Raw genomic sequence first — 25,698 nt, 5'->3', positions numbered from 1 at the left:
AGGGGTTTATTTTAAATCCATGCCTTCCCAGGATCCCCCTTGACTCTGACCCTCAGTCTCCATCCATAAATGCTGATTGAATGAATTACTGCATAGTAGGCTCTCTCTCAGGTATACTAGATGATTCCGGGATACTGCTGATTTTCAAAGAATGAGTACAAAGTTTCCTTTTCTTAAAACAAGGATTGGAAATCCAGTATTTGTCATAATTGCTAGAAGAGGGAAGGAGCCTCCCCTTCAGGGATTTTTGCAGAACAGTGAAAAGAGAATGTTTTTTTCTACATAAAGTGTAGAGATTTATTCTTTGCAAATAGACCTACAGAACGTGATTCATAATAAGAAACAGATTTCCCCCTGAAGATAAATGGAATGTCCCCACCTCCCAAACTGAGAATTGTTTCCTCTTTACAAAGGAAACAAATTGGATTCTCAAAGGAATAATCAGAGAAGTTTTTAAAATTGTCATAATAAGCAAGATATGGTTTCATGAATGATGAAAGGGATATTTGCTCTTTGGGTCTGGACATGCAGGACTGGTTGGAGAATCACATGAGCCCTTCTCTTTCCCAACCTAGTTCTTGTCCCTAGGCATTTTATCAGTGCCAGATGGGGGAGAGTGGCTCCCGCCTGAATGGTGTCGGTGGGTGCATTGCTGTCCCAGTGGCTTACTATAAAGATATCCTCTTCCTTTCCAGCTCTTCTTCTTCAGCTCACAATTGGAAAAAGGTCTTTATTTCTCAGCCAATCTTCCTGATAGCTAAATTCATTTGGTCCATGGGAGATGGCATTACAAATGGGAGACTTGCCTGAGCAAAGGCATGGTGCTAGAAATAAGCCTGGTGGATGTGAGGGACCTGCCTGGATAGATGAGTTCTTTGGGCTACATGTAGAGACAGGCATGGCACAAGGCTGAGGCCTATTGCCTTGATGAAGAGAGAGAAGCATGATGATGCTGTTGGGCATGGATTCCAAGAGTTGGTATACAAGTAAGAGTGTCTGGGTAAGGGAGGAACTATAGTCATTTGATCCAAAAGCCTTAATTTTCCCCTTCTTTGCTGGATCCTGGGCATGTGGAGGGGAGTTCCACACAACCCTTGCCCTCTGGTTGTTCTCGATAAAGTAGACACATTCCATTCCTTTAATTTCTTCAATTTCCTGGAACATAGAGGAACAGAAAGCAGGGAGCCCTGACAATCCAGCCTGCCCTCCAGAATCATTACGTTGTGGATAATACTTAGATGTATGAACTGGGGAAAGTTACTTAACCTCTAGGGAGCTCAGTTTTCTGTGAAATGGGGATAATAATAGTACCCACCTCTTAGAATTGTTATGAGCACAAAAAGGAGATGAATGGTGCCTGACACTTAGTGAGAACTCAACACATGTCAAATTATTAGTATTAGTATTATGCTCCCCAGCAGTTATAATTTCCTACATTTATACAACTCTCTTTTTATTTATAAAACCCTTCTCTTGAATATTTTATCATCTCCAAAGCACACTGAGGTTCAGTAGGTGCTATTAACCCTTACTGCAGATGAGCAAAGTGGCTTGCCCCAACCATACAGTTATTTATGGAACTGTGTTGTGAGCCCGGAGGCTGCAGCTCCTGATCTGGTTGTTATCAATTCTGTGCCATTCTGCTTCCTTGCAGGGGTATAGGGTCATGTCAGCCCCACAGGTCATGTCCAGATATGTAAGAATTTTTCCCTGCTCAAGAAGCTTATAGTCTAGTTGAGATTTGAAGAGCCTTGCTCTAGGAAGTAGAGAGCCTACATCCGAGTAGAAGCCACTTTTACTATCTGTAGCAAGAGAAAGCAGGCCAGAAATGGACTGGCCAAGTCTTCTATGGTACCATTAGATGACACCCATAATCTTTTTATGCTGAACCTGCAAAGACCTGTCTCTGATTTCCTGCATGTCACTCAGCAAATTCCCTCCATGTGTGAAATGAGCAATGGAGCCAACTCTCTGGTGGATGGTGTTAGCTCCAAGTTGCATCACATTCCACCCCCTCCTCCTTCGCAACAGACCTTAACATTATTCTGTGATTACTTCGCATCATCCTTCCCAAATGTGCATCAAATTAAAGAGTTATTAGGGCATGGCAGGACATGTTTATGGGGAAGAATTTCCTTTAAAGTCACAGCTCAGCCTGAACTCACTTTATTAGTGTTTATACAAAGTATGTAGTCTGTTCCAATGTGATCCATGTTTATATTCCTGCAGCAATCATCGCATTCCTTGGGCTGCTTCTTCCTGTTTTCATAATGTGAATACTGCACCTATATTAAAGTTAATAGTGTGTGTGCTCTATGGCTGTCAGGTTTGGAGATGTGCACCATTCAGAGAGTGACACTTAACCACAACATGTCCTGCAAACAGTGTAGACTTTGAAGTGGACAAGAAGGGGCATTCCTTAAGAATGAAGACATTGTAGACAGGTCCCCTTATGAATACTCTGTCAGTCACCTCTCTTGTAGCTTATTGTGGCTCTGGCTAGGATGACCATTTGTGCTAATTTGCTCAGAACTGTCTCAACTGCTGCCTTTTTTCCTGATAAAATCATTAATGGCATCCTCTTTGACTCACAGAAACATTCAAGTGTGGGTGTGAAATTATATGTTCACTCTAGTTCTAACTGGTGCTCAGATTTATTGGTGTGAATGAAATATTAACACTGACTTTGGATTTCAAGTCATGGTCAATGAAAAGCAAATGTTACTCAGTTAAAAGTATTGATAAAGAACTAGGTCCAGGTCATTCAGTCATTCAACAAATGTTTATTTGTGTTTTTTATGTGCCAGAGATTGTGTTGGACCCTGCGGATTCAAATGTAAATAAGATATGGCCACAACTCCCAAGACGTTGTTTATTGGTTTAGCTAAAACTTTGTGTATGTTAAGGAAATTCTCTAATCAGATCATTTCAATTTGCCTTTCACCCTTCAGAACTCTGTATTTATTTCTTGCAAATTGATTGCTAAGTTCTTGGGCACTGACATCTGGCAGTATAGATATAAATGCCGTTGGTGTACTTATGAGATTGTGATCATAGATAAGGGTCCTAATCTCCCTGTTCCTCCATTTGTTCATTCATAAAGTGGGACTAATAATAAAAGCGTCAACCTTGTAGGCTGGTTGTAAGGATTACAAGAGGCACTGAATATGAAATACTTAGAATAGTGCTTGGCACATGGTAAACACTCAACACACATTGGCTCTTGCATAATAATTATTCACTCTACAGATATTTATTTAGACTGTAATGTGGGCTGGCTGCAGCTTTTCTGCCTCTGTTGACTAGAACTTAGGTGGCCTTCTTAAAAACATAATTTAAGGTAGTGTGTTAATGGAGTTCAAAGCCTTTGAGAATTTTCATGGGTGGAAATTCAGGGTAAGTGAGATCCTGACTCTGGGGGAATCAGTTTATTTTCCTCCTTTCAAATATTGGGGGTGGGTAGCTTTCCCAAGATCATACTATGGGTTAGAACAGAGCACAGAGAAAAATCACAGATGCTTAGCTTCTAGGCTTTCCCACTCTAAAACTACCATGTGCATGGAGTCAGCACAGATAAGACTATGCTGCAAAAACAAATAAATCCAGATGTAGCAGTGGCAAAACAATAAAATTGTATTACTTCCTTATACCAGAGTCCAGTGCAGTTGGTCTGGGTAGTAGGCTGTGCTGCATAGGCTCACTCAGGAACCCAGGTTCCTTCCATTGTAGGACACCACCATTTTTGACACCTGGCCTACACATGTTGAGGAAGACAAAGGAAGAGAGTATAATGTGAAAGATGTTTTATGGCTTTACCTGGAAATGGCTTATATCATTTCCATCTACATTTCTTTAATCAAAGATCAGTCATATGGTTGCACCTAGATATAAGGGGTGCCAGGAAATTTAATCTTTCTGTTTACCTAAGAGAAAAATGAAATGGTTTGGTGAACCCATAGTAGCATTGTTCCTGCCATATGATGTACCTGATTTCCTGACACATTTCACAGGCTGACCCAAATCTCTTTTGAGATTTAGGTCTCCTAATTCCCAGATATTTGTGGAACCATTTTTTTTTTTTCCAAATGCTCTCATATAGAGGGTAGAGAAGAGATTTAAGAATAGGCCTTTTGGGAAGAATTTGGAAGGGTTTGAGATTTCTGGGTGTGGTAAAGTGGACATATAGACTAACCCTTTTGGGATGGTAGTCGTTACCTGGAGGTTATTGCTCAGAAATAAGTTGCCTTAAGCCATCATAGGAAGAATTTGGGAATGATTTAGTTGTTGTTTTTTTGTTTTCTGAAGCTCAGGGCTGGGATACTCTGGGGGGTATCATGAAGGGAGAGATCTTTCTGTGGACACTTATTGAAGGATGTGCTTGAGTGGACTAGGAGGATATAGGGGAAAGAGCTGTGGATTAGACTCCATGCTCCTTCAAGGTTAGTAAAGCACTGAGGTCCCAACTAACCTATTCTGCATCTTTCTGTGCTCACATTTTGTATGAATAGTAATCAACAAATTGATGGTAATGATTACCTATTGAGTATTTACTACATGACCAACCCTGTGCTAAATCACTTTATCATCTCATTTAACCCTCACAGCATCCTAGGAAGTAGGTACTGTTATTATAGCCATTTTACAGATGAGAAAACAGAAGCTTAGAGAGGAGTTAAGGAATCTGCCTAAAACCATTACCACTGTCTGGTAAAATTTGAGCCTAGGATTCCTGATTCTAGCATGTGCTTTCTTAAGCACTATGCTCTAGAGCAGAGAGCTCAAACTCCAATGCCTGTTAAGTGCCAAGCAGGTGGTATAAGTGAGGGAAGCAGACGAATGGGACTGATGAATAACAAAATCCATTCCTAATCCAAAATGGGCAGTTGCCTCTTAGCTCCAGTTTCTAGTGGCCATGAAAACCCAGGGGGTCACATCATCTGATTTTTTAGAGACAATCTAGAATTCCAGATTTATATGAGAAATGCTTCCAAATTGGCAATTAATTTATAAATGCTAAAGTCATACTGCAGACCAGACTAAATATGTCTGCAGGCCAGAATTGGCCCATGGGCTACCAGTTTGCAAATTCTACTTTACAGCCTCCAGCAAAGAGCTAGATATGTCCCCTGTATGCCCTTCATGCTAGAGCATGAAACTGAACAGAGCGAGATGGGCCAGCAGGGAGCCCTCCTGCTGCAGGGAGAGGAAGAGTGGAGATCCACGCTCACCCCTCCTCCTTGCAGAGCCCTCACCACCCCCACATCCAACCATCCAGGTTGCCCTCTGTCTGGCTTTTCTCCTCCCTGCAGGTAGCTGTCTGCAAAGTACTGGCTGCAAACTTTTGCAGGTGTAAAATTATATATGCGAGAGTGTTGCCAAGCCAGAAATTTAGCCCAGGGAGGCTTAGTTCCCAAACAACTGAGGTAGTGTGAAGCCAGTTTTTAAAATCAAACTCAGTCATTTCTCTCCCGTATGCATGTATGTTTTTAAACTTGTATGTGGTTATGTAACTGATGAGGATGAAGTGAAAAAATCAGAGAATGATTCAGTAATGTCTCTGTTGTTTAGTAAGACATGAGATGGAAGCACTGTGAGGGGGATCCACAGTGAATGTGGCTGCGTGTGACCTAGTAGGCTGGTGATTTGATGATTCTTGAACACATACTGCTTTTTCTCCTCCATCTGGGAAGATTAATGGATGGCTGGGGAGAGAAAGCAAAGAAAGGAAGACACCCATATAGGTAGAGTCATCTGAGCAGCTTCTAAGAGGTGCCCTTGGGCTCATCAAAGAACATCTTCTTTTTGCCAGATTTGCAGGTCTTAAATGATTTTAGCTCTGCTGGTCACTTTAGCCATGAGAAGAGTCCTATTTCAACTGGGCCATTTCTTTCAATATTCTGTTTGGAGGGTGGGGAAGAAGGGAGAGCACATGAGTAATACATATTTACTGTGGAAAACATTGATAGTCCTAAGAAGCAAAATGTAAAATATTTAAGAAAAAACAAAACTCTTCACCCCAGCATCCAAAGAACACTAGTGTACATTTCTCTGAGTGTCTCCAAGGAACCTCACTTCATCCAAGGTGTCTGGGAGGAAGTGAGGGGAGTATGATCTGTGGTTTTGGCTCCCACGGAGCTTCACGCTCCTTTGGGAGACGAGGCAAACACACAGGAAACAGGCAGCATACACGAGGTGGAGGGAAATGTGATGAAAGGCCAAAATGGATTGTGCAGAGGCTAAATGGTGCAGAAGTTCAGAAGTTCAGACAAGGTAGAGATCAGTTCAGAATGGAGAAGCTGGGAAAGCTGCAGAGAGGAGGCTTGGTATGGGGTATGGGGGAGGGGGCTTCACAAAGCCTGAAGAGAGGCTGAATGTTTCATGAGGCAGCCGAAGCAAAGTACCACAAACTGGGTGCAGAGATGCATTCTGTCACACTTCTTGGAGCTAGAAGTCCAAAATCAAGGAGTCAGTATGGCCATGCGCATTCTGGTATCGGTAGCAGAGGGATCCTTCCTTGCCTCTTCCTAGCTTATGGTGGCTGGTGATCCTTGGTATTCACTGACTTGCAGCTGCCTTACTCCCGTATCTGCTTCTGGTGTCCCCTGGCATTTTCCTTGTGTCTCTGTCTCATTGTCTTATGAGAACTCTAGTCATACTGGGTTAGGGCCACCCTAATGGCCTCATTTGAAAATAATTCCATTTGCAAAGACCCTATTTCAAGATAAGGTCACTTTTACAGAAACTGGCAGTTAGGACTTCAACATATCTTTTGGAGGGACACCCATAATAACATAGTGGTAGGATTTGGATGGAGAAAGGAAGTTGAGGGCTTGAGAGGCCAGCAAGTAGCAGGAATATAAGTGTTCTTGAAGAATCCCAAATCTGGAAAGTCCTCAGTAGAGGTCTTTGGACTGAAAGAAGAAAGATGTAAATAAGACAGGCTAAGAACAGCCATGAGACCCACCTGGTTGCAGTGCTGTTGCACTGTGAATGACATTGGCATATGGGGGAAATGAATCTGGTTGTAGGGGGCAGGTTTGATGTCAGGGGAAAGAGGTTGAGGGCTGTTAAACCAGTTTCTTCCCTGCTTGATCTCTTCTGTGGTTCTGAGTGCTGAAGGCATGAAGGCTGCCCCATGGGTGCTCCATAGTCTGGGTGTCACCTACCTCTGTGATCTGATTTGATGTTATTCTGCTCCAGTCACCTGACCTTTTCTGTTGCTTAGACAAATGCTTTCTCCAAATGCTTTCTCCTCAGGGCCTTTGTAATTCTGTTCCTGTGCTTGAAAATGTTTCCCTTCAACCTTTCATCTTGTCTGTTCCTTCTTTCCCTTTAAGTCTCAGACCAAAGATCTCTCCCTAAGAGAGGCCCCACCTGACCACCCTAGCTAGTGCCCCTACTTCTTCTCATGCCCACTTCTATTCCCTTCACCTCACCCTGAAATGATTTTCTAGTTATTTCTTTATAATCTTTAGTTATGTTGTTAATTTGTGGTTGCCTCTGTCCCCCTATGTTAGTTTTGTATTGATGTGTAACAGTCTTACCATAAACTTGACTTAAAACAACTCCTTTATTTATTACTGTACAGTTAGCTAGTGGCCTTTGCTTCAAGGTCTCACAAAGCTGTTAGTTGGGGAATGTGGTCTTATATGAAAGCTCAACTGGGATGGATCCATACCAAAGCTCTTGAGGTTGTTGGCAGAATTGCGGTCTGTTAGATTGAAGACTTCAGGCTCTTGGTGATTGTCCTCAGTTCCTCATTTGTTGTGGGGGCTGCCCACAGTTCCTTGCCATGTGGGCCTCCCTAATATGGCCCCTTTGGGTCATTCAGATTACAGGGGAAATAGTCTCCTAGCAGGATGAGCATTATAGTTGTATATGATATAATCACAGAAATGCCATCTTGTCACCTTTGCCGTATTATATTGATGAGAAGCAATGGTCAGTAGGTTCTGCTTTGCTCAAGCAGAAGGGATAATGCAAGGGTGCTCATATCAGTAGACAGGATCATGTAAGCCACCCTAGAGTCTGCCTGCCACAATCACCAAAAAATAAAAGTTCCCTGAAAGGAACAGGTCTTTTTGTTGTTCAATATGCTATCCCTAGCCATAAGCACAGTACCACATCCAGAGTAAGTGTGTAATAAAGGCCTATTTTAGGAATAAAGGAAGGATAAAGAGAGTAGGGAGAGAGGGAGGAACGAAGGGATGAAGGAGGGAAGGAAGGAAAGATGGAAAGAAGGAATGTCCTGCTTTCCCCTGTAATGTGCTTTAACAGCAAACACATCTGCTTGCAGTTGTCCTAAAGCAATGTCTCTGGGCTTTTATACATGCTGTTTCTTTTACCTCAAATCCTTTACCTCTCTCTCACATATTCCCATGCCAACCAACCTAACTATGGCCAACTCGTTCTTGAAGTCTCAATTAAAACACTACCTTTTCCTAGAAACTTCTCTTCACCCTTAAAATGTGATTACTCTCTACCATAAGCTTTTGTTTATACCTCTGGCACAGTATAGAACAGGGGTCTGTAAACTATAGCTCTCAGACGAAATCTGGCCTTTAGTCTGTTTTGTAAATAAAGTTTTATTGGAGCGCAGCCATACCCGTTAGTTTGTGTATTGTCTATGGCTGCTTTCATGCGATAGAGCTGAGCTGAATAGTTGTGCTAAAATAATATATAATAATATATATATATATATATATATATATGGCTGGCAAAACTTAAATTATTTACTATCTGGCTCTTTACAGAAAAAAGTTCATCAATACTTTGTGTAGACTATTTAGCACATCTGTGGGAGTTGACCATTTATTTATTTCTTACCCCCACTATAGTCTGAGTTGCTTAATGCCAGAGACCACACCAGTCTTATTTACACCTGTATCCCAGCATTTAGAACAGTACCTAAAACTTAAGAGGTTAAGAAAATTTATTAAAAAAAAGAAAGAAAATTTATTGAATGAATGAGGGATACATTAGTCAGAAAATGAAAATACATGGAAAAACTCAAATTAGAATTATTTAAAGAGGGTGGGTTTACAAAGGGACTATTTCAGTAGTTGGGTGTGGTTCAGGGAACCAGGACTAGAAGCAATAGAGCTGTTACTACCCCTAAGGCAGAAGAGATTAGAGGAGTCAAAGTGTTCTAGAACCAGGAAGTGGTCAGCCATGAAGAGGAGCTATGACCTTTGATGGAGATATTAACCTGGATGACCTCTGGGGGGGGGGGGATCCAGGAGAATAAATACACTCTCTTCACTCTGTTCCCTTCCCTTATCTCCTGTCCAACCAAAGTGAAACAGAAGGGCACAGCAGCCAGCCCTGTGATGTGGCTCATTCAGGTTAGCCTTCCAAGGATAGAAAACAAATAACTGAAACAGAGACCAAAGCTCCTTCACTAAGTTTTTCTGATTTGGTTGGAACTTCTCTTTTGGTGGTGGTAAACAAGGAGACCACAAGACCACAAGACATCTTAATCCTGGCCCCTCTTACCACTCTTCTAAGCAGAATTCCTAATTAGGCTTTGAGACCTTAACATGAACATATCATGCCATCCTTGTTCAGAAGCTTGCTGTCCTTGTTCTCAGACTCTTCCCTTCTCTGTGATTCCCATCATGGCCCCTACTGCTACCACCCCATAATAATGTACTTCCTTCCCATCTGCTCCAGGTCTTCTGAGCTCCTGTTCTCACATCTATCTCAAATCTCTGATTGCTCACTCTCCATGGAATCTAGACCACTTCTCTTAACATCTGATTTTATATATTCTTACATTGTTCTGTAAATAGGTCGTAAGTCTCAGTCCATCTCTTCAACTAGACTCCAAGCTGAGGGCAAGGACCAAGCCATGTTTTTAAGCCCATTGGATCTGGACTCCCAAAATACAAGAAGTATAGATCTTAAAATTATCAGGACTTTATAGGTCATGTCAACCAGCTTCCTACCCATCACAAGTACATCATGTCCAGAGATTAATTACTAATCTCTGCTTATATACCCCCTGTGATAGAGAATTACTTCATTGTAAGGCAGCCCTTCCAAATTCACCTTATACTGAAATGTTATCTTCTTTCCTGAAATCCAGAGCATCACTCTGTATACACTTGCTATGTGGGGGCAGGTGGTCTTAGAGTCTGATCTGAACTGATTATGTATTCTCTAACTCTGTAAGTTGCACCATCATAGAGAAACATCCTTTTTTAACACCAACCCTAACTACCACCTCTGTATCCTCTCCCCACAAGTTGTTGGCTGTGCGTGAAAAATTAACTACTCTGAATGCTGTTTTTCTTTTAAGATTTTATAGACAGAGAAAGAGAGGCAGAGGGAGAAGCAGGCTCCCCCAAGGAGCAGGGAGCCTGATACAGGACTCGATCCCAGGACCCTAGGATCACAACCTTAGCCAAAGGCAGACGCTTAACAGATTGAGCCACCCAGGTGCCACTCAAATGCTGTTTAGGAAATATTTCTTCACACAGTTCTCTCTTGAGCCTCATGATAATACTATAGAGCTGGTGTTCTTGGTCATATTTTATGGAAGTCTCCACAACAATATGAACAACTAGGGTTAAATAAGTTTAAGTGACATTCCCAAAGTCACCCAGCTAAGAAGGAAGAGGGGACTCAAATCTACATCTTCTGGATTGGTATTGAAGCCATTTTATCCACACTGCACTGTTTTTACTGCTCCCTCTTCCCAGATGTGCCACAGCAAAAAGAACATTTTGCTGGAATGCCACAGAATGAATCAAAAGAAGGATGTGAATATACGTGTGCCAAGTTAGGGACAGTGGCCTGCCCCAGGACATTTTTGTTTCATTTTTTCCAATGTTGTTTTGAATTCTTCATCCTCCCCCACCCCACCCAAGGTGTCAAACAGATGTGAAAATACCACAAAGCTGCAACTCACAGCATTGGTTTATGATTCACTGATTGGAATGAGGAAAAATAATGCAAGAGATTACCATGGTGATGCCTGTTTATGGAGACAGTATGGTAGATGATGAGCAACATGGCAGAAACCAGACATGGGCCAAAACAGAAAAGCACCCATTCCTCTCTGGCTTACAGAGGGTCTCAGCACTCCCACTGGCCCAGACCTCACTGGGAGACAGAAAAGGAAATGGGCCATTTTGGCTGGAGTGGAAAGCAGTGAAGCCAGCAGGAGGATGGGATGGGATGGGAAATTCTATTCTATACTGTTCTGTTCTATTTATTCATTTATTCATTCATTTTTCTTTCAGCAATTAACCTGATGCAGAAGATGCTTAGACTCTAGCTGTAGATGGGGAATATGATGTAATAAAAAACATGTCCTTTGCATTCAGAGAGCCCAAGTTTACATCCTAGCCTTTGCCACTTACTGGTTGTGTGACTTCATGGCAAGTTGCTTTATTGGTAAAATCTAAGCTGGACTGGGGTGAGGGAAATGATGCTTCAGGTTCCTTATGGGGAAAATGGGATAATAATAGTACCTACCTCATATGATTGCTGTCTGGATAAGAGAAAATAAACATACAGTTTTTAGCACAATGCCTGGTGCATAGTTTGGGCCCAGCAAGCATCAGCTCTTTTTTTTTTTTTTTTATTTACTTATGATAGTCACAGAGAGAGAGAGAGAGGCAGAGACACAGGCAGAGGGAGAAGCAGGCTCCATGCACCGGGAGCCCGATGTGGGATTCGATCCCGGGTCTCCAGGATCGCACCCCGGGCCAAAGGCAGGCGCCAAACCGCTGCGCCACCCAGGGATCCCGCGAGCATCAGCTCTTAGTAAGGCTTATCTTCAGTATTTTTATCTGTTTAAGAAAGATAATAACACCTACCTTTCAGAACCATTGCAAAGAAAAAGAAAAAAAGATGAAAAGCTCCTGACTCAAAATGCATTGTCAGTGTAGACTTCTATAACAAATAGGCTGACCATTTCAGTGGCTTAAGAATGATTTCTTGAATGTGTCTGAGTTTAATATAGATAAATGGAGAGACGGGGGAGGGAAGGTCTCTATTCCATGTAGTCTTTCAGGGACTCAGGCTCTTTCTGTCTGCCATTCATGGAGTCCTCCTCTGGATTTACTGAATTCAGCCCAGGATGAGGAAAGAGAAATAGCATGGAGGATTGGGCAGGAAGTATTATGTGTCAGGCCTGAAGGCAGCAAATATTGCCTCTGCCCGTGTAATAATGAGAACTCACATGGTTGCACTTCCCAGCTAGAGTAGCTGAGTAATGTATGCTATCTGTGTATACCAGACAAAGGGTAAATGGTTTGGTGGACAACTTGCTGGTCTCTGCCACAATGTTCAATGAATGGTACCCACTATTACGATTATTAATATAACACCAGGGTAATTCTCATGGTAGCCTAAGGCTCACTTGGAGAGATGGACAACCCTAATTATGCAATCTTTACTCTTGAGAACCTAAGAGAAGGGCCAATTCTCACTGTTTTTGGCTCCCATGAGACATCTTTGACCATGATGACAAGACTGAATATCTCAAGGGTGACAGGCAAGTGTAGAAAAGACATGCCATTGAGAGTCATTTGAAGGGAGTTCCATTGTTAATGTTAAACATTCAAAAGGTGTCTTTCTCTTCCTTTCTCTTCCATCTCTCTCTTTTGTTGCCAAACAAATCACTCCGAAACTTAATGGCTTAAGACACAGCGCTTATTTTAGTATTCCCCCTCACAGTTTCTGTGGGCAGGAATTCAGGAGTAGTTCAGCTGGGTGAAATGGCTTAGTTTCTCGTAAGTCATAGCCAGATGGTAGTTGAAGCTTGAATCTCTCTCTTTTTTTTTTATAAATTTATTTTTTATTGGTGTTCAATTTGCCAACTTACAGAATAACACCCAGTGCTCATCCCATCAAGGGCCCCCCTCAGTGCCCGTCACCCATTCACCCCCACCCCCCGCCCTCCTCCCCTTCCACTACCCGTAGTTCGCTGCCCAGAGTTAGGAGTCTTATGTGTCTCCCTTTCTGATGTTTCCCACACATTTCTTCTCCCTTCCCTTATATTCCCCAAATGAATGAGACCATATAATGTTTGTCCGTCTCCGATGGACTTATTTCACTCAGCATAATACCCTCCAGTTCCATCCACGTTGAAGCAAATGGTGGGTATTTGTCGTTTCTAATGGCTGAGTAATATTCCATTGTATACATAAACCACATCTTCTTTATCCATTCATCTTTCGATGGACACTGAGGCTCCTTCCACAGTTTGGCTATTGTGGACATGGCTGCTAGAAACATCGGGGTGCAGGTGTCCCGGCGTTTCATTGCATCTGTATCTTTGGGGTAAATTCCCAACAGCTTGAAGCTTGAATCTCAAAGGTGTTTGCGCTTACATGCCTCTAGGCTGGAAAGAATCAAACACGCAGGGACCTCTCAAGCATCCAGCACCTCAAACATCCGGCACCTCTCTGTCTCTCTCTGTCTCTTTCTGATCTTCTTACAAAGTCTTTCCAGTGGCGTCTCTAGCCTTCTGGTCTTCCAACATGGCACCTCAGTGCTCCCATTGCAAATGCTCCTAGAGAGAGCCAGACAGTCACTTACTACTGCCTCTTCTAATCCAGCCTCAGAAATTCCGCAACATCATTCCTGCCCTAGGCTTTTCTAAGCAAAGTTCTGCTCACTTTCAAGGGAAAGGGACATAGACTCTACCTCTCAATGGCAGGCTTGTCAAAGAAACAACTTGCAGACATGTTTTGATACCACCCCACTTCCTTACCCCATGTCAGGGGCTTCCCGTCTAGTGATCATGCTTGCAGATGGTTCAAAACTCATGATAGGCTAAGATATACTGATTCCCTTAAGGGCCAAAGCTGATGGCTGAGAAATCAGGCTGAAGTTTCAGAGCAGCTTGGACTGAGACAAGGGGGGTTGGGGGAGTGATGAGCACATAAGGTAGTATAGCCTCCTCTCAGTGTCCATTTAATTAATTCCCATTTTCAGCCAAGCATGCTTGTAATCAGGGTTTTGTGCTTCTTATAAGATTGCAAGTAGGAGAGGCTTACATAAAGCATCAAGGCTCAGAGAATTTAAGTAAAATACTGAAACCCACACAGCTGGGAATAGGGAGTGGAGAAGAGACTTGAACCCTGACTTGTCTTACCTCAAAACCCAGGAACATGTTCTCTGACCTCCTCCCTGGCAGTTGGGCAGTGTGTGTGCTGGCTGGGCAGAGGACGATAAGGAAATAGGTGTCATAGAAATGTGAAAGGGAAGAGCAGTGTGAGGGGGCTACTTGTGGCAGCATCTTACTACTTATTAGTTGCAAAATGCACCCCTCTTTCATCTACAAGAAGATAGTCGTCTTGGGATCCCAGGATTCATCTGTAGGTGCAGAATTTGGGGTGGTATAGGCAGCTGCTCTTAATGCACTGAAATTTCAGAGTGGAAGTGGGGGGGTGCAGGTAAGAAGGATGTAGTTCAACTAATTATAGTAACAATAGCTGCCACAATTAAGTCTTTAACAAGTGCCAGGTAAACACTGTGTGTCATCTCATTTGACTTTCATAAAAATCCTTGAGGTTGAGGTGATTACCAACATTTTGTGGATAGAGAAGCTGAGCCTCAGAGATGAAGTGAACTGCCCATAGGTCACTCAGTAGGTGGCAGAGCAGGAATCCAAACTCAGGGCTGCTTACCGCTAAAGCTCTGCTTCCCAAACACAGACTGTGTGCCTGGGGCATCCCTCCAACCCATCCACCACCACCACCACCACCACCCCCTGCTGTCCAAGTCCTCAGCTTTTCAGCAGCACACTTTGTGCCCCTTTATATAATAATATTAATTGAGAGTATTGGTGCCACAGCCACCAGCACAAGCTGCTGAGATACCAGGCTGTGTCCTGGTAATTAAACGTTTAGTTGCATTGTCATATCTGCAGTTTTCAATGTCCCCAAACATCAATCCCAATTGAGACAGGAGGTGAGAAGAATACTCATGGTGAGTATGAGCATGCACATATGCCTATCTGTCTGATCCTCACACAGGCAACCTTTCTTTATTTTCCTGTGTAATTCTTGCTCTTCCTTTACTGGCACTCAGCTTAGTCTGAGGAGTCTACACACTGCCTGTCTCCATCACAGGCTAGTTAAGAAACAACCTGATTGCTATTGTAGGTAGTGGAAAACTGAATGAGGAAGGAAAGTGGTTACCAGGTGAGGCTACCCAAGAACTCACTTGATTTTTATTTTGAATATTATTTTCAGTATCAGGAGAATAATCCCTTCTCATACAAAGTGCTCGAATCTGAAGATTGTTTCCCTGTTCCTTGTATGCAGCTGTGGATTTCACAGGTCCATCTGAGACGTGACTGCAGGATGTCAACTTTAGGACGTGGCTAAGAAAACCTAAGAAATAGTGACTGTGTGGATGAGGATCTGTCATGGGGAAAATGACCTCCTGAGTTCCTGAATGTTCAGGAGAAAAGCAAAGCCAGTTTACAAGTAATTTGTTGAAGCTCCAGCATGGCTAGAACCTTGAACAGATTCTCAAGAAGGCATGCTAGATAGGAATTAATCAATCAACATCCATTATTAAGAATTATAACATTGTTCATGGTCCCTTTTTTTGCATCTAGTCTTTTTAGATGATTTAACGAACACAGAATATGTATACAGTTGTTCATAGGTTCATTCTTGATTTTGGTTTTCTCTAACTCTAGTTTTCTAATACCCATGGTGTCCCTTCTCCCCAACACAAATACCCCCATAATGCTTTAAGTTCTTCCATAGCAAATTCTTCTCTTTGGGACCATTTTTAGGACTATAAACCCAATAGTTGTGGCAGGAGCAATCCATGTAACTGTCTTTACCTAATGTATGATATTAACAAAATTCCCCCTACTCTATGTCAGGCGCATACTCTTTATATTGGGCTATGAAAGTTAAACTTTGCTAATGGACAGGGAGTTGCAAACTAGTTGGAAAATAAATACTTAGGTAGATAACAAAGTCGCTCAAGATTCTCTTGGTTTCAAGTGATAGAAAATTCAACTCAAACTGTTTTAAAACAAAATATAGGGGATATGGGATAAATTGGCTCATATAATTTCAAAATACAGAAGTATCTGGCTTCAGGCCTGGGTAGATCCACATACTCATAGGATAGCATCAGGAATCACTTTCTCCTTATCTCTTGACTCTGGAAAACTCTCGATGGTGACAAGATGGTTTCTGGCAATGTTAAACAGCTTGGAAACCCAGTGGGGAAAGAGCTGTTGAGAATTTGAGTCATGTATACATTCCTGAAACAAGTACCGTGGTCAGAGGGAAGATGCTTATAAGCCTAGCCTAGATTAGGTCTGGACCTGGGAAGAGAGGTTGGCCTCACTTATGTGACATGATCTGAGAGTTCAGGGAGGGGACTCCAAAGAAAAAGTTGTTACTCAAAGTGGGGCAACAGAAGCCAGGCAGCTAAATATAGCAGGGCTCTACTATATACATAATGAATAGCTTATTCCATACAGACTCCTTAAGGTTGGTTGGGCATGCTCAAGGGATGACATTAATCATTGGAATTACCTTCTGCTTGACAAGCAACATTCCTTCAAGCCAGTCTGGGTTGAATAGACCATAAGTGTAACCTCCAAATATCTGACCCAAATTTGCTCTCTATTACAGTGACCTGGACAGAAATAATATTACCAGGATTACCAAGATGGACTTCGCTGGACTCAAGAACCTCCGAGTCTTGTAAGTAACACATGATTCTTGAACATCATTTTCATTTTTAGCTCTTTGGCCTTGTGAAAATGTTTTGTTGCCCTGACATCACACCCCTATGCACTGGGTGACAGGAATTTACCATTCTGCAGCAGAAAACCCTTCATTAGTGTACCCAGGTTTTCACAGGTATCTTATTCTGTGTCTCTATGCTGCTGGCTGGGCTAGCCTGGTGGAAGAAGTCAGTTCCAGTGACAAGGAAAACAGAAGGCTCTACATGAATAAATCAACATGCCCAGCTTCTAGGATGACAGCAATGTCAGCTTGACTAACCATGCTACTCTTCCACAGAGATTATAATTTCTTCTCCAGCCTGTGCATTAAAAGAGCAATCAGAACGAAAGTTATTTATCTTGTTGCTTTATGGAGTGGAGGGGAAAAGGGAGGGAGTCCGACAGGGTCAGAGCCCCTGCTGTACACCCACAGCTGAACAGACAAGTAGCAAAATTTGAGATGGGTATTGGCACAACAGGGGAGCAAGGAATATCAGATTTCCTTGCTAAATATTGAACACCTTTACTCATCCCGAAGTCTGTAAGTGATAAGAATGCCTAAATGCTTATCCATTAGCAAAGCTCAGACATTTAGAGGTACAAGAGAGTAGTAATCGGAGCCTCTTTCCTACTTTACTCAGAGGTTGATTTTGACCCCGTAAGTATGGCTCCAGACCAGGAGTACCATCTGGACAGTCTGGCCACTGCCTTGGTGTCTGTTGTGTCCTGGAATCTTGGATGGCAGATCTCTACTGGAAGCAGCAGCTAAAGTCTTAGCATCTGAAGCCACCTCCTTCTTTTTACTAATAGCGCTTTATAGTACAAATAATTTTATTAGGGACAGAAAGTACCTGGTTCTGGTCCTGCCTCAGAATTAACTGCCCATGTAATCTTGGGTGAATCACTCTACCTCTTTGGGCTTCAGTTTTCTCATCTGTAAGATAAGGAATGACAGTATATTAGTTTGCTAGGACTGCTGTAACAAAGTACCACACAGTGGGTGGCTTAAACAAAAAATATTACTGTCTCAGAGTTTCTGAGGCCAGAAATCCAAAATCAGGGAGTCAGCATAGTTGGTTCCTTTTGAGGACTGAGATGGAGGATCTGATCCAGCCCCTCTTCTAGCTTCTGGTGGCCTCAGGAATCCCTGGCTTCTAGATGGTTATCTTCTCCCTGAGTCTCACTCACATTGTCTTCCTTCTGTGCATGTCTCTGTTCACATTTTCCTATGTTATGAGGATATCAGTCAAATTAGTGCACACCCTAATGACCCCTTTTTAACTGAATTACTTTAGTGAGAACCTTGTCTTTTTTTTTTTAAGGTTTTATTTATTTATTCATGATAGACATAGAGAGAGAGAGAGGCAGGGACACAGGCAGAGGGAGAAGCAGGCTCCATGCCAGGAGCCTGATGCGGGACTTGATCCCGGGACTCCAGGATCGCGCCTTGGGCCAAAGGCAGGTGCCAAACCGCTGAGCCACCCAGGGATCCCCGAGAACCTTATCTTTGATAAGGTCACATTATGATAGCCTGGGGATTAGACATTAACATATGAATTTGAGGGGGATATAATTCCACCCATAACAAATGGCCAGAAGTCCTCCAAACTCTTATAGTTGCACATTTAATGCTTTATGGTTTTAACATTTTCCTGAAATCTGTTTATTCTCGCTGCAACCTGTGGGATATTACTTGTGTAGCATTGTTTTTCCTCAATGAGAAGTAGATAGTGGTGATGATGGTGATGATTAACAACATATGTATGGTACTTTTCACAGACCAAGTTCTGTGTTATGTGGCTATTAATCCCTGTCTCCCTAGAGGAAACAGAGGCACAGTTGTCCCAACTTCACATGGCAGGTAACTATGCTAAGGAGAAATCAGAACCCAGAATATGTGCTTTCTAACCTCTGTGCAGAACTGCTGTCCACTTGTATTATAGAAATTTTAGAAAACTAAGAAGCAATAGTCTACCCATTTTATAAATGCAGTCCTGATGTGCATTACCTGATATGCACTGATATGCACTGAACACCAGTGTGTGGGGACTCTTGGGTCTAAATGTTGGGCCTCCAAATAGCAGATGTTTTCTCCTTGATATATTCTCCAGTTTATGGCATGTTCACACTCCTTCACAATTCTCAGGAAGAACGTGGAGGGGCAGAAGGGGGCGACTCTACCCTCTGCTGAGTCTTTTGCCCTTAGCAGTTATGTGTCTGTCAAACGGCTGGAAGTTCTCATGAGATGTGTGTGGGTCAGAATTGAGACGGGGATGGGTTGAGGGAATTCCATAGCTCAATTTTAGAGTAACTTTTATTGAAGAGATAGATAGAGGCAGTAAACTCCCGATTCCAGGTCATTTGACAGCTTGAAGAACAAACATTTAACCTCTCTGTTTCCATTTCTCCCCCTGCATGTGTGAGAGATTTCCTTTCATACAAGTCAGAAATTTCACCTAATGCTTTATTTTCTAACCAAGTCAGAAAAGAAAACCCTTTGATTTTCTTACCATTACATCAGAAAGGCTAATAAAAATTCCAATTTCCATATCTGCTGTCTGCAAATAGAAAGTTTAAAATAATCACAAAAGATCATATTAATATCCTCTGGATGGTCTACAAAACATTCCTTTGACTCCAGTTTATCTTTCATTTAATTGGCACATTTTTCTTGTTTTGATAAGCAACACCAAAACACTCCTCCTTCCCCCACTTTATAGACTCTGTTAATATACTGTGTTTCATTATCTTCCTTATCAACTCAAAGACAATCCCATTCAAGTGGCCCTTTATTCTGTGAAAGAATCTGCTAGGTGGGATAGCTGAAATGCTTTCTCACACCAGTAAAATACTCAGACATTTAAACCATATTGTCCCTCAATCTATTCTTTTTAGTTGAGTAACCTAGACAACTATCTTTTTTGAAAAGCTTTCATCACACCTTGGCACATTCCCTATATCTGTTTCTTATTTACAATTTATAGTGAAGCCAGAAAAGACTCAATAGTCTTGAATAATTTGTGCTTGCCACCTAATTCCATGCAGAATTGTTAATACAGTTCAGGAGTGTGGGCAAAAGCAGATAAAATGGATATTGGGGAACTTTGGTCTCATCCAAAGGCAATTTTCCCCAAATAAAGTACATTCAAGGAGAAGATATAAGAATTGCCCATAACAATTCTTTCCCTACAGGGTGGAGTAGGAAAAGATCCCTTCTGGTGTTATCAATTATATTCTCTTTCTTACTAATCTCTTGCAAGAACTCTGCTATGCCCACAATGTGGGAGCCAGCTTTATCCCACATGGGGTTAATAAAAGAATTAAACTCCTCCCTAGCCATCATCACATGAGGCGGTTTCCGATTCTGATCCAGTGTTAAAACTAAAAAAATAACAATGCTAAAAGAGCTGAAAATGAACACAGTCTGTGTGTCTCTAACTCAGAATAGAGTCAAACAATGGACAGCCCTTCTGGACATCCAACCTTTGCTGGAATCCCTGACCTTGCTGCATCTGGTCAGTAAAATGAGAATGATATCAATGACATTGGTTCAAGCTCCTGAATTGCATCTCAACCTAGAAGTCTGGATGGAAGGTTCACAGCTTTTTCATTGATTCATTTATTCATTCATTCATCAGATGTTGATTATGTGTTGCCCCTTTAAAAGTCAGGTATTAGGCTGGACTCTGATAGTTCTAAGAAGTAGATACAGAAAAGGACCCTAGCTACCTGACTATAGTCAGGATTCCAGCAGGAAAGAGATGACACTCACTCAAGACAAATAAGGAGAGCTAAAATAAAGAGTTACTTACAAAGAGGTGGGAAAAGTTAAGAGAAACTGAGAAGATATGCCATAGTTTCTTCAGGCTAGCAGCAAGGAACCACAATAGTCCTCTAGGCCTCAAGGAACAATAGGAGAAAGTGGTTATCTGAGCCCACAAAGGTAGGAACTACCTGATAGGATCTGTAGTCTTAGTTAGAGGGACACAGTCAATCTGAAGTTACTTGGCAGGGAAGGAGGTAGGAATAAATCCCCCAATATCAGTCCATCTCATCATCTCATTTTCCACTGGTGACTTCCATTGGCTAAAGTGATAAAAATTAGCCTCCCCACACCTGAGCATAGTTGAGGAGGGGCAGCTATTGAATACACATATATTTGCTTTTTTTTTTTACTCCCCTTTCTGAAAGAAGCTAGTAGTGTTAGATTAATTAGTATAGAACTAAAAGATTCATCATAGGAAGTTGGAGTTAAACTCCTTCAGAAACCCAGAGAGAATATCACACTCAGGCACTCTAGTATTGTTCTTTGTTATAATTGGGAACTTATGACAACAAGCATTGTGATGGATTGATTGATAGTAAAAACAGCTAAACAAATCCCCAGTCACTAATATTGAACTGGTTCCCTGTTTAACGAGATGTGCTAGTGTGAGTCTATTGGCATTCCAAGGCCCTCCTTGCCATATGGCAAAATAGGAAGACAAGGGAAGGAAAAGAACATTAATAAGCCTCTAACTGTACTTCAGATCCTGGGCTAGAGAATTTACACACTTTATTCCATTTTTATCCTCATAAGGACTTACGAGATTTTTTTTTTTTTAATTTACAAATGAGGAAACAGTCTCTGAGAGGTTGACTGGGTGTTACACCATCAGCTGATAAGAAAGCAGGGAAGGGTTTAATGCCTGATTTGGCAAGCACACCAGACTGGGAGTTAGTCTTTCCTAGCTGGCTGTGTGACTTTATACAAATAATTTCTCCTTAGGCAAGGCTCTCAGCCTCCCTATTCCATGATATCCATATGTGTTAAGTGAGGAGCCTGTAGGGGGCCAGAGTGACATGAACGTATGTAGTAAAGTGGGGGTGAGGACTGTGGCAGACTGAGGAGCCTGTGTGCCTTGCCTGACCCCATACTCAGTTCCTACCAAATGTTGATATTTGGAAATACAGGAGCTGATTTTTCTTTTTTTTTTAAAGATTTATTTTTTATTTTTATTTTTTAAATTTTTGTTATGACAGTCACACAGATAGAGAGAGGCAGAGACACAGGCAGAGGGAGAAGCAGGCTCCATGCACCGGGAGCCCGACGTGGGATTTGATCCCGGGCCTCCAGGATCGTGCCCTGGGCCAAAGGCAGGTGCTAAACCGCTGCGCCACCCAGGGATCCCTAAAGATTTATTTATTCATGAGACACACACACACACACACACACACACACACACAGAGAGAGAGAGAGAGAGAGAGAGAGAGAGAGGGGCAGAGACACAGGCAGAGGGAGAAGTAGGCTCCATGCAGGGAGCTCGACGTGGAACTCAATCCCGGGTCTCCAGGATCACGCCCTGGGCTGAAGGTGGCGCTAAACTGCTGAGCCACCCAGGCTGCCCAGGAGCTGATTTTTCAGAAGGAGTTTCTTTTATGATAATGTGTATGTGTGTGTATATATGTGTGCGTGATATTGATTTTTAATGGTTTGCAAAAAACTTACCAAAAAAAATGTAAAATGTCATTGAACCCAAACAAAATACCCTTATCACTCTGATAGTTTGAGTCAGACACTTCGTACGTCCTAGACTGGCCTTTTCCTTGATAGAAAATCAATGTTACGTGGCCCAAAGACATCTATAGTTTTTCATTATTCAGAAGCCTTTATTAAGTGGCTGCTGTGCTAGGCAACTTTGTTAAGGCTGAGTATGATAATGAACAGAAATTCTTACCCCCTTAGTCCTTGGGCATAGTGGGGAAGATGGACTTGAAAATAAACCGAAGGACCCAAGTGTTAAGCCCAAGAAGTACAGGGGTTATAAAATGCCTTGGAGGGCTAGGCTAACATGGATAGAATCATTTTGAAATGAAGGTCAAGCTTCCTTAAAGCTGCCTTCTATCCTTCTGCTTTTTCCTTCAGGCGCTCAGAGGACCTCTTCTTCTGTGTAGTCCAGGGCACCTACAGCCTTTCCTAAACTGCACCTTCCAAAGACACTTCCTTCAAACACAACTACATCTCTCTACATCTCATTCAACCAGCGGGATTGGCCCGGGATAGAAACTGGGCAACCTCATTGCTTTTCTTCCCTACTGTTCATCTAATCCAGTTTAAGCTGCCATTTTTTTTTAAGTTAGGGAAACAAATGTTTCATTGTATATATACTCAATTCCTAGGATATGCCACATGCATGAATGAACCTCAGTTAAGCAGAGTGTTAGGTTTTAAGTTAGGTTTAGTTAGGTTTTTAATCATCTGCATGGAGAATATTGGAGGTCAGCAGAGTCTGTGGCTGGACTAGCTTTTGTGACCATCACCCTCAGCCAGGCCCTGGGCAAGGAGAATTCCTGGCACAGGCAGTTGTCCAACAGTAGGAACACCCTTTCTAGTAGGTGACCCAGAGTCAGAGTACACAGAGAAGGCCCTTTTTAATGAAGTATTTTTGCATCCTTAGAGGAGGGAGCTCCAAGGGAAGAGATACTGAATATATGTGTGTTTTTTATAAGAAGCAGCTTTTACCTCTTCCTTTTCTGTGCAACATCCTGCAGTGCTTGGGGGGACATTTGCTGAGAACATTCTTAAAATAGAGGCATGGAAACCAATCTGTCAGGTAGAAAGTGTGCAGGCGGCGAAACCCTGGTTACCGTGACACCAAGCTGGCATGTGAATTATCTTGTCCCACTAGACTGATCCCAGCTGGGGGGTAGGGGGTATGGCAGAGTGTCATGAGAGGGGCTGAATGACCAGATCTGTAGGGCCTGAAACCTAGCATGAAGACCCCTGAGGCCCGCTTTTCCTTGACCACTGCTGTTTCTGTGGTCCTAGGCATCTGGAAGACAACCAGGTCAGCGTCATCGAGAGAGGCGCCTTCCAGGATCTGAAGCAGCTGGAGCGATTGTAAGTACAGTACAACCTCCTTTCTTGGAAAAAAAAAAATCTCCTTTCTTGAAAAGTCATCTTCTTCTTCTTCTTTTTTTTTTGGTAAATTGACTTCATTGCAACCTTGCCAAAAAAAAAGTCTTCAACATTTAATGAAATGTTTGCTTATTTTATTTAAAATACATCAGATACATGTTAAAGAGACACTGAGATTCTTTTAAATTCTTTTTCTTTATTTTTTAAACTCTTTCTCTTTAAAAGATACTAGAATTGGCATCCAGGATCTATATTTCTTCTTCTTGGGCTTGAGCTGTTGCTTTTGGTATCTGTACATGGGGCTGGTTCTTGCCCAAGCCTTGTCCCTTTTGCAGGAGATGGAAGCCAGCAGTTGGTTATCCCTGTCATGGAGGCCAGTGTTAGATACTCGCTATTCCCCTGCATGGGTAGCAGGCTCCCTCCTCAGGCCCTCTCCTCCTGGAGCCGCCTCTGTCCCTCACAAGAGAGGAAAGATGGGAGAGTGGGCAGTACCGTCAGCGTGCCTGTATCTCCTCTGAGCATCAGCCTGTGTCAGGAAGCCCACATGTTTCCACGAGAGTCTGTGGTGCCAGGGTTTAAAAATAGGCTGCTATTCTGACTATCAGAGGGAGGAGACGAAGAGGGGTGGGAATGGAGATGGATGGAGCCTCCATTTATTTTGATGATTAATGCAATTGCAGAAAACTCTTGGGTCACTCAGATGGGGCTGCTGTTCAGATGGTTAAGTGGGCAGCTTCACCTTTCCTCAGTTAATCATATCTGGCAGCATATAACATCTGGATATTTGCTTCCTGCCCTCTAAGTGGAGCTTGTCCCAAAGAGCACTTAGTCATGCCGGTGGGCGGCTCTCTTCCATGTTTCCCTCCATATCTCAGTTGGCCTGACATTTAAGCCTCTTTCTCCTGCAGTTGGGGGACAGAGGTGCAACAGTTCACTGCTCCACCAGCCTCCCTGGTAGGATCCTGTCCTGTTGCAAAATCTCATCTACAGAGATGAGAGTTGGGTAAGGTGGAGGGCCTGCCACCAACATGTTAGCTTTGTGATCTGCCATCTTTTCCCCTGGAGTCATTGCATCTGGGGTGACTTGGTTATTATCTAGCAAAACCCTGTATTCCCCCTCCTTTGTGTGAACTGTCTCATTTGTTGTTCTCCATCTAGGTCAAAGGTCAATGTATGTTCTATGGTTGATTTAAAAATGTAACATTTATTTCTTATAAAGGAAAAGAGTTCTAAAAATAATACATGCTGCCTCTATTTACACTTACATTCTTAAGTTTCTTGAAACTTAAATTTTTATTTAGACCAAGGGAAAAATAAAAGTATTTGTTGAACTTGGTTCCTTTGTATGAGATATTAAACGTTTCTTTTTTTTTTTTGATATTAAACATTTCTATGGAAGAGTAAATATGTAGTCCTTTGTGAAAAGGCCACTCTTGCTTAGTCTTCTGATTAAAAGGGTAAATAAACTCCTAATTTATTCATTTCATGATTATTGGGAGGGAACTAATTGATAATTGAGTACCTTGGGGATACTAGGAAGTATGCCAATGTTTTATAAGCTATCTGTTATTTTATCCCCATGAAATTCCTATGAGGTGTTATTAACCTCATTTTGCAGATGAAGAAACAGAGGCCCAGGGAGATGAAGCCAAAGAATTGTCAGAGAGGTGGGGGGGGGGAGCCAAAATTCAAAACCACATCTGTCTGACATCAAAGCCCACACCCTTTCATACTTCTGTGCTCTGGACATTAGATGAAGTGTGATCTTTAGCAATGGCCCTGCAAATGGCCTCTCACATACCCACTTAACTCCAGGGAATATCAGTGAATTATGCTGGCAAAAGGCACTTTTCTCTGGTTTGGTGAACGCAGCAGAAATACCATGCATGTCTACAGGACTGAGAGGCTTACAATTGCAGGGAAACCTGGCTGTTTCTGTACTTTGTGTATTAGGAGGCTAGCTGCTGGACTAGATAAACTCTCAAATCTCACAGCTTAACACAGTAGATGTTTATTTCTTATTCGTATCAAACCCAGTAAGGGCATTCTTGGTTGCTGGGTCTCTCTCCTCCAAGGAGAG

General features: G+C 42.3%; 1 protein-coding gene across 1 annotated transcript in view; it reads left to right on the top strand.

Annotated features, from left to right (window-relative positions):
* Positions 1 to 25,698, top strand: part of SLIT3 (slit guidance ligand 3) — a 595,927-nt gene that overhangs the window by 29,381 nt on the left and 540,848 nt on the right. The window contains exons 2-3 of the mRNA XM_055325906.1: positions 16,626 to 16,697; positions 23,529 to 23,600. Of these exons, the coding sequence (XP_055181881.1) occupies positions 16,626 to 16,697; positions 23,529 to 23,600 (144 nt within the window). The remainder of the gene's footprint in view (positions 1 to 16,625; positions 16,698 to 23,528; positions 23,601 to 25,698) is intronic.

Source organism: Nyctereutes procyonoides, unplaced genomic scaffold (genome assembly GCF_905146905.1).
Source record: "Nyctereutes procyonoides isolate TBG_1078 unplaced genomic scaffold, NYPRO_anot_genome, whole genome shotgun sequence".
In the NCBI taxonomy this organism is placed as follows: Eukaryota; Metazoa; Chordata; class Mammalia; order Carnivora; family Canidae; genus Nyctereutes; species Nyctereutes procyonoides.
This window is presented reverse-complemented; position numbering and strand designations above follow the sequence as displayed.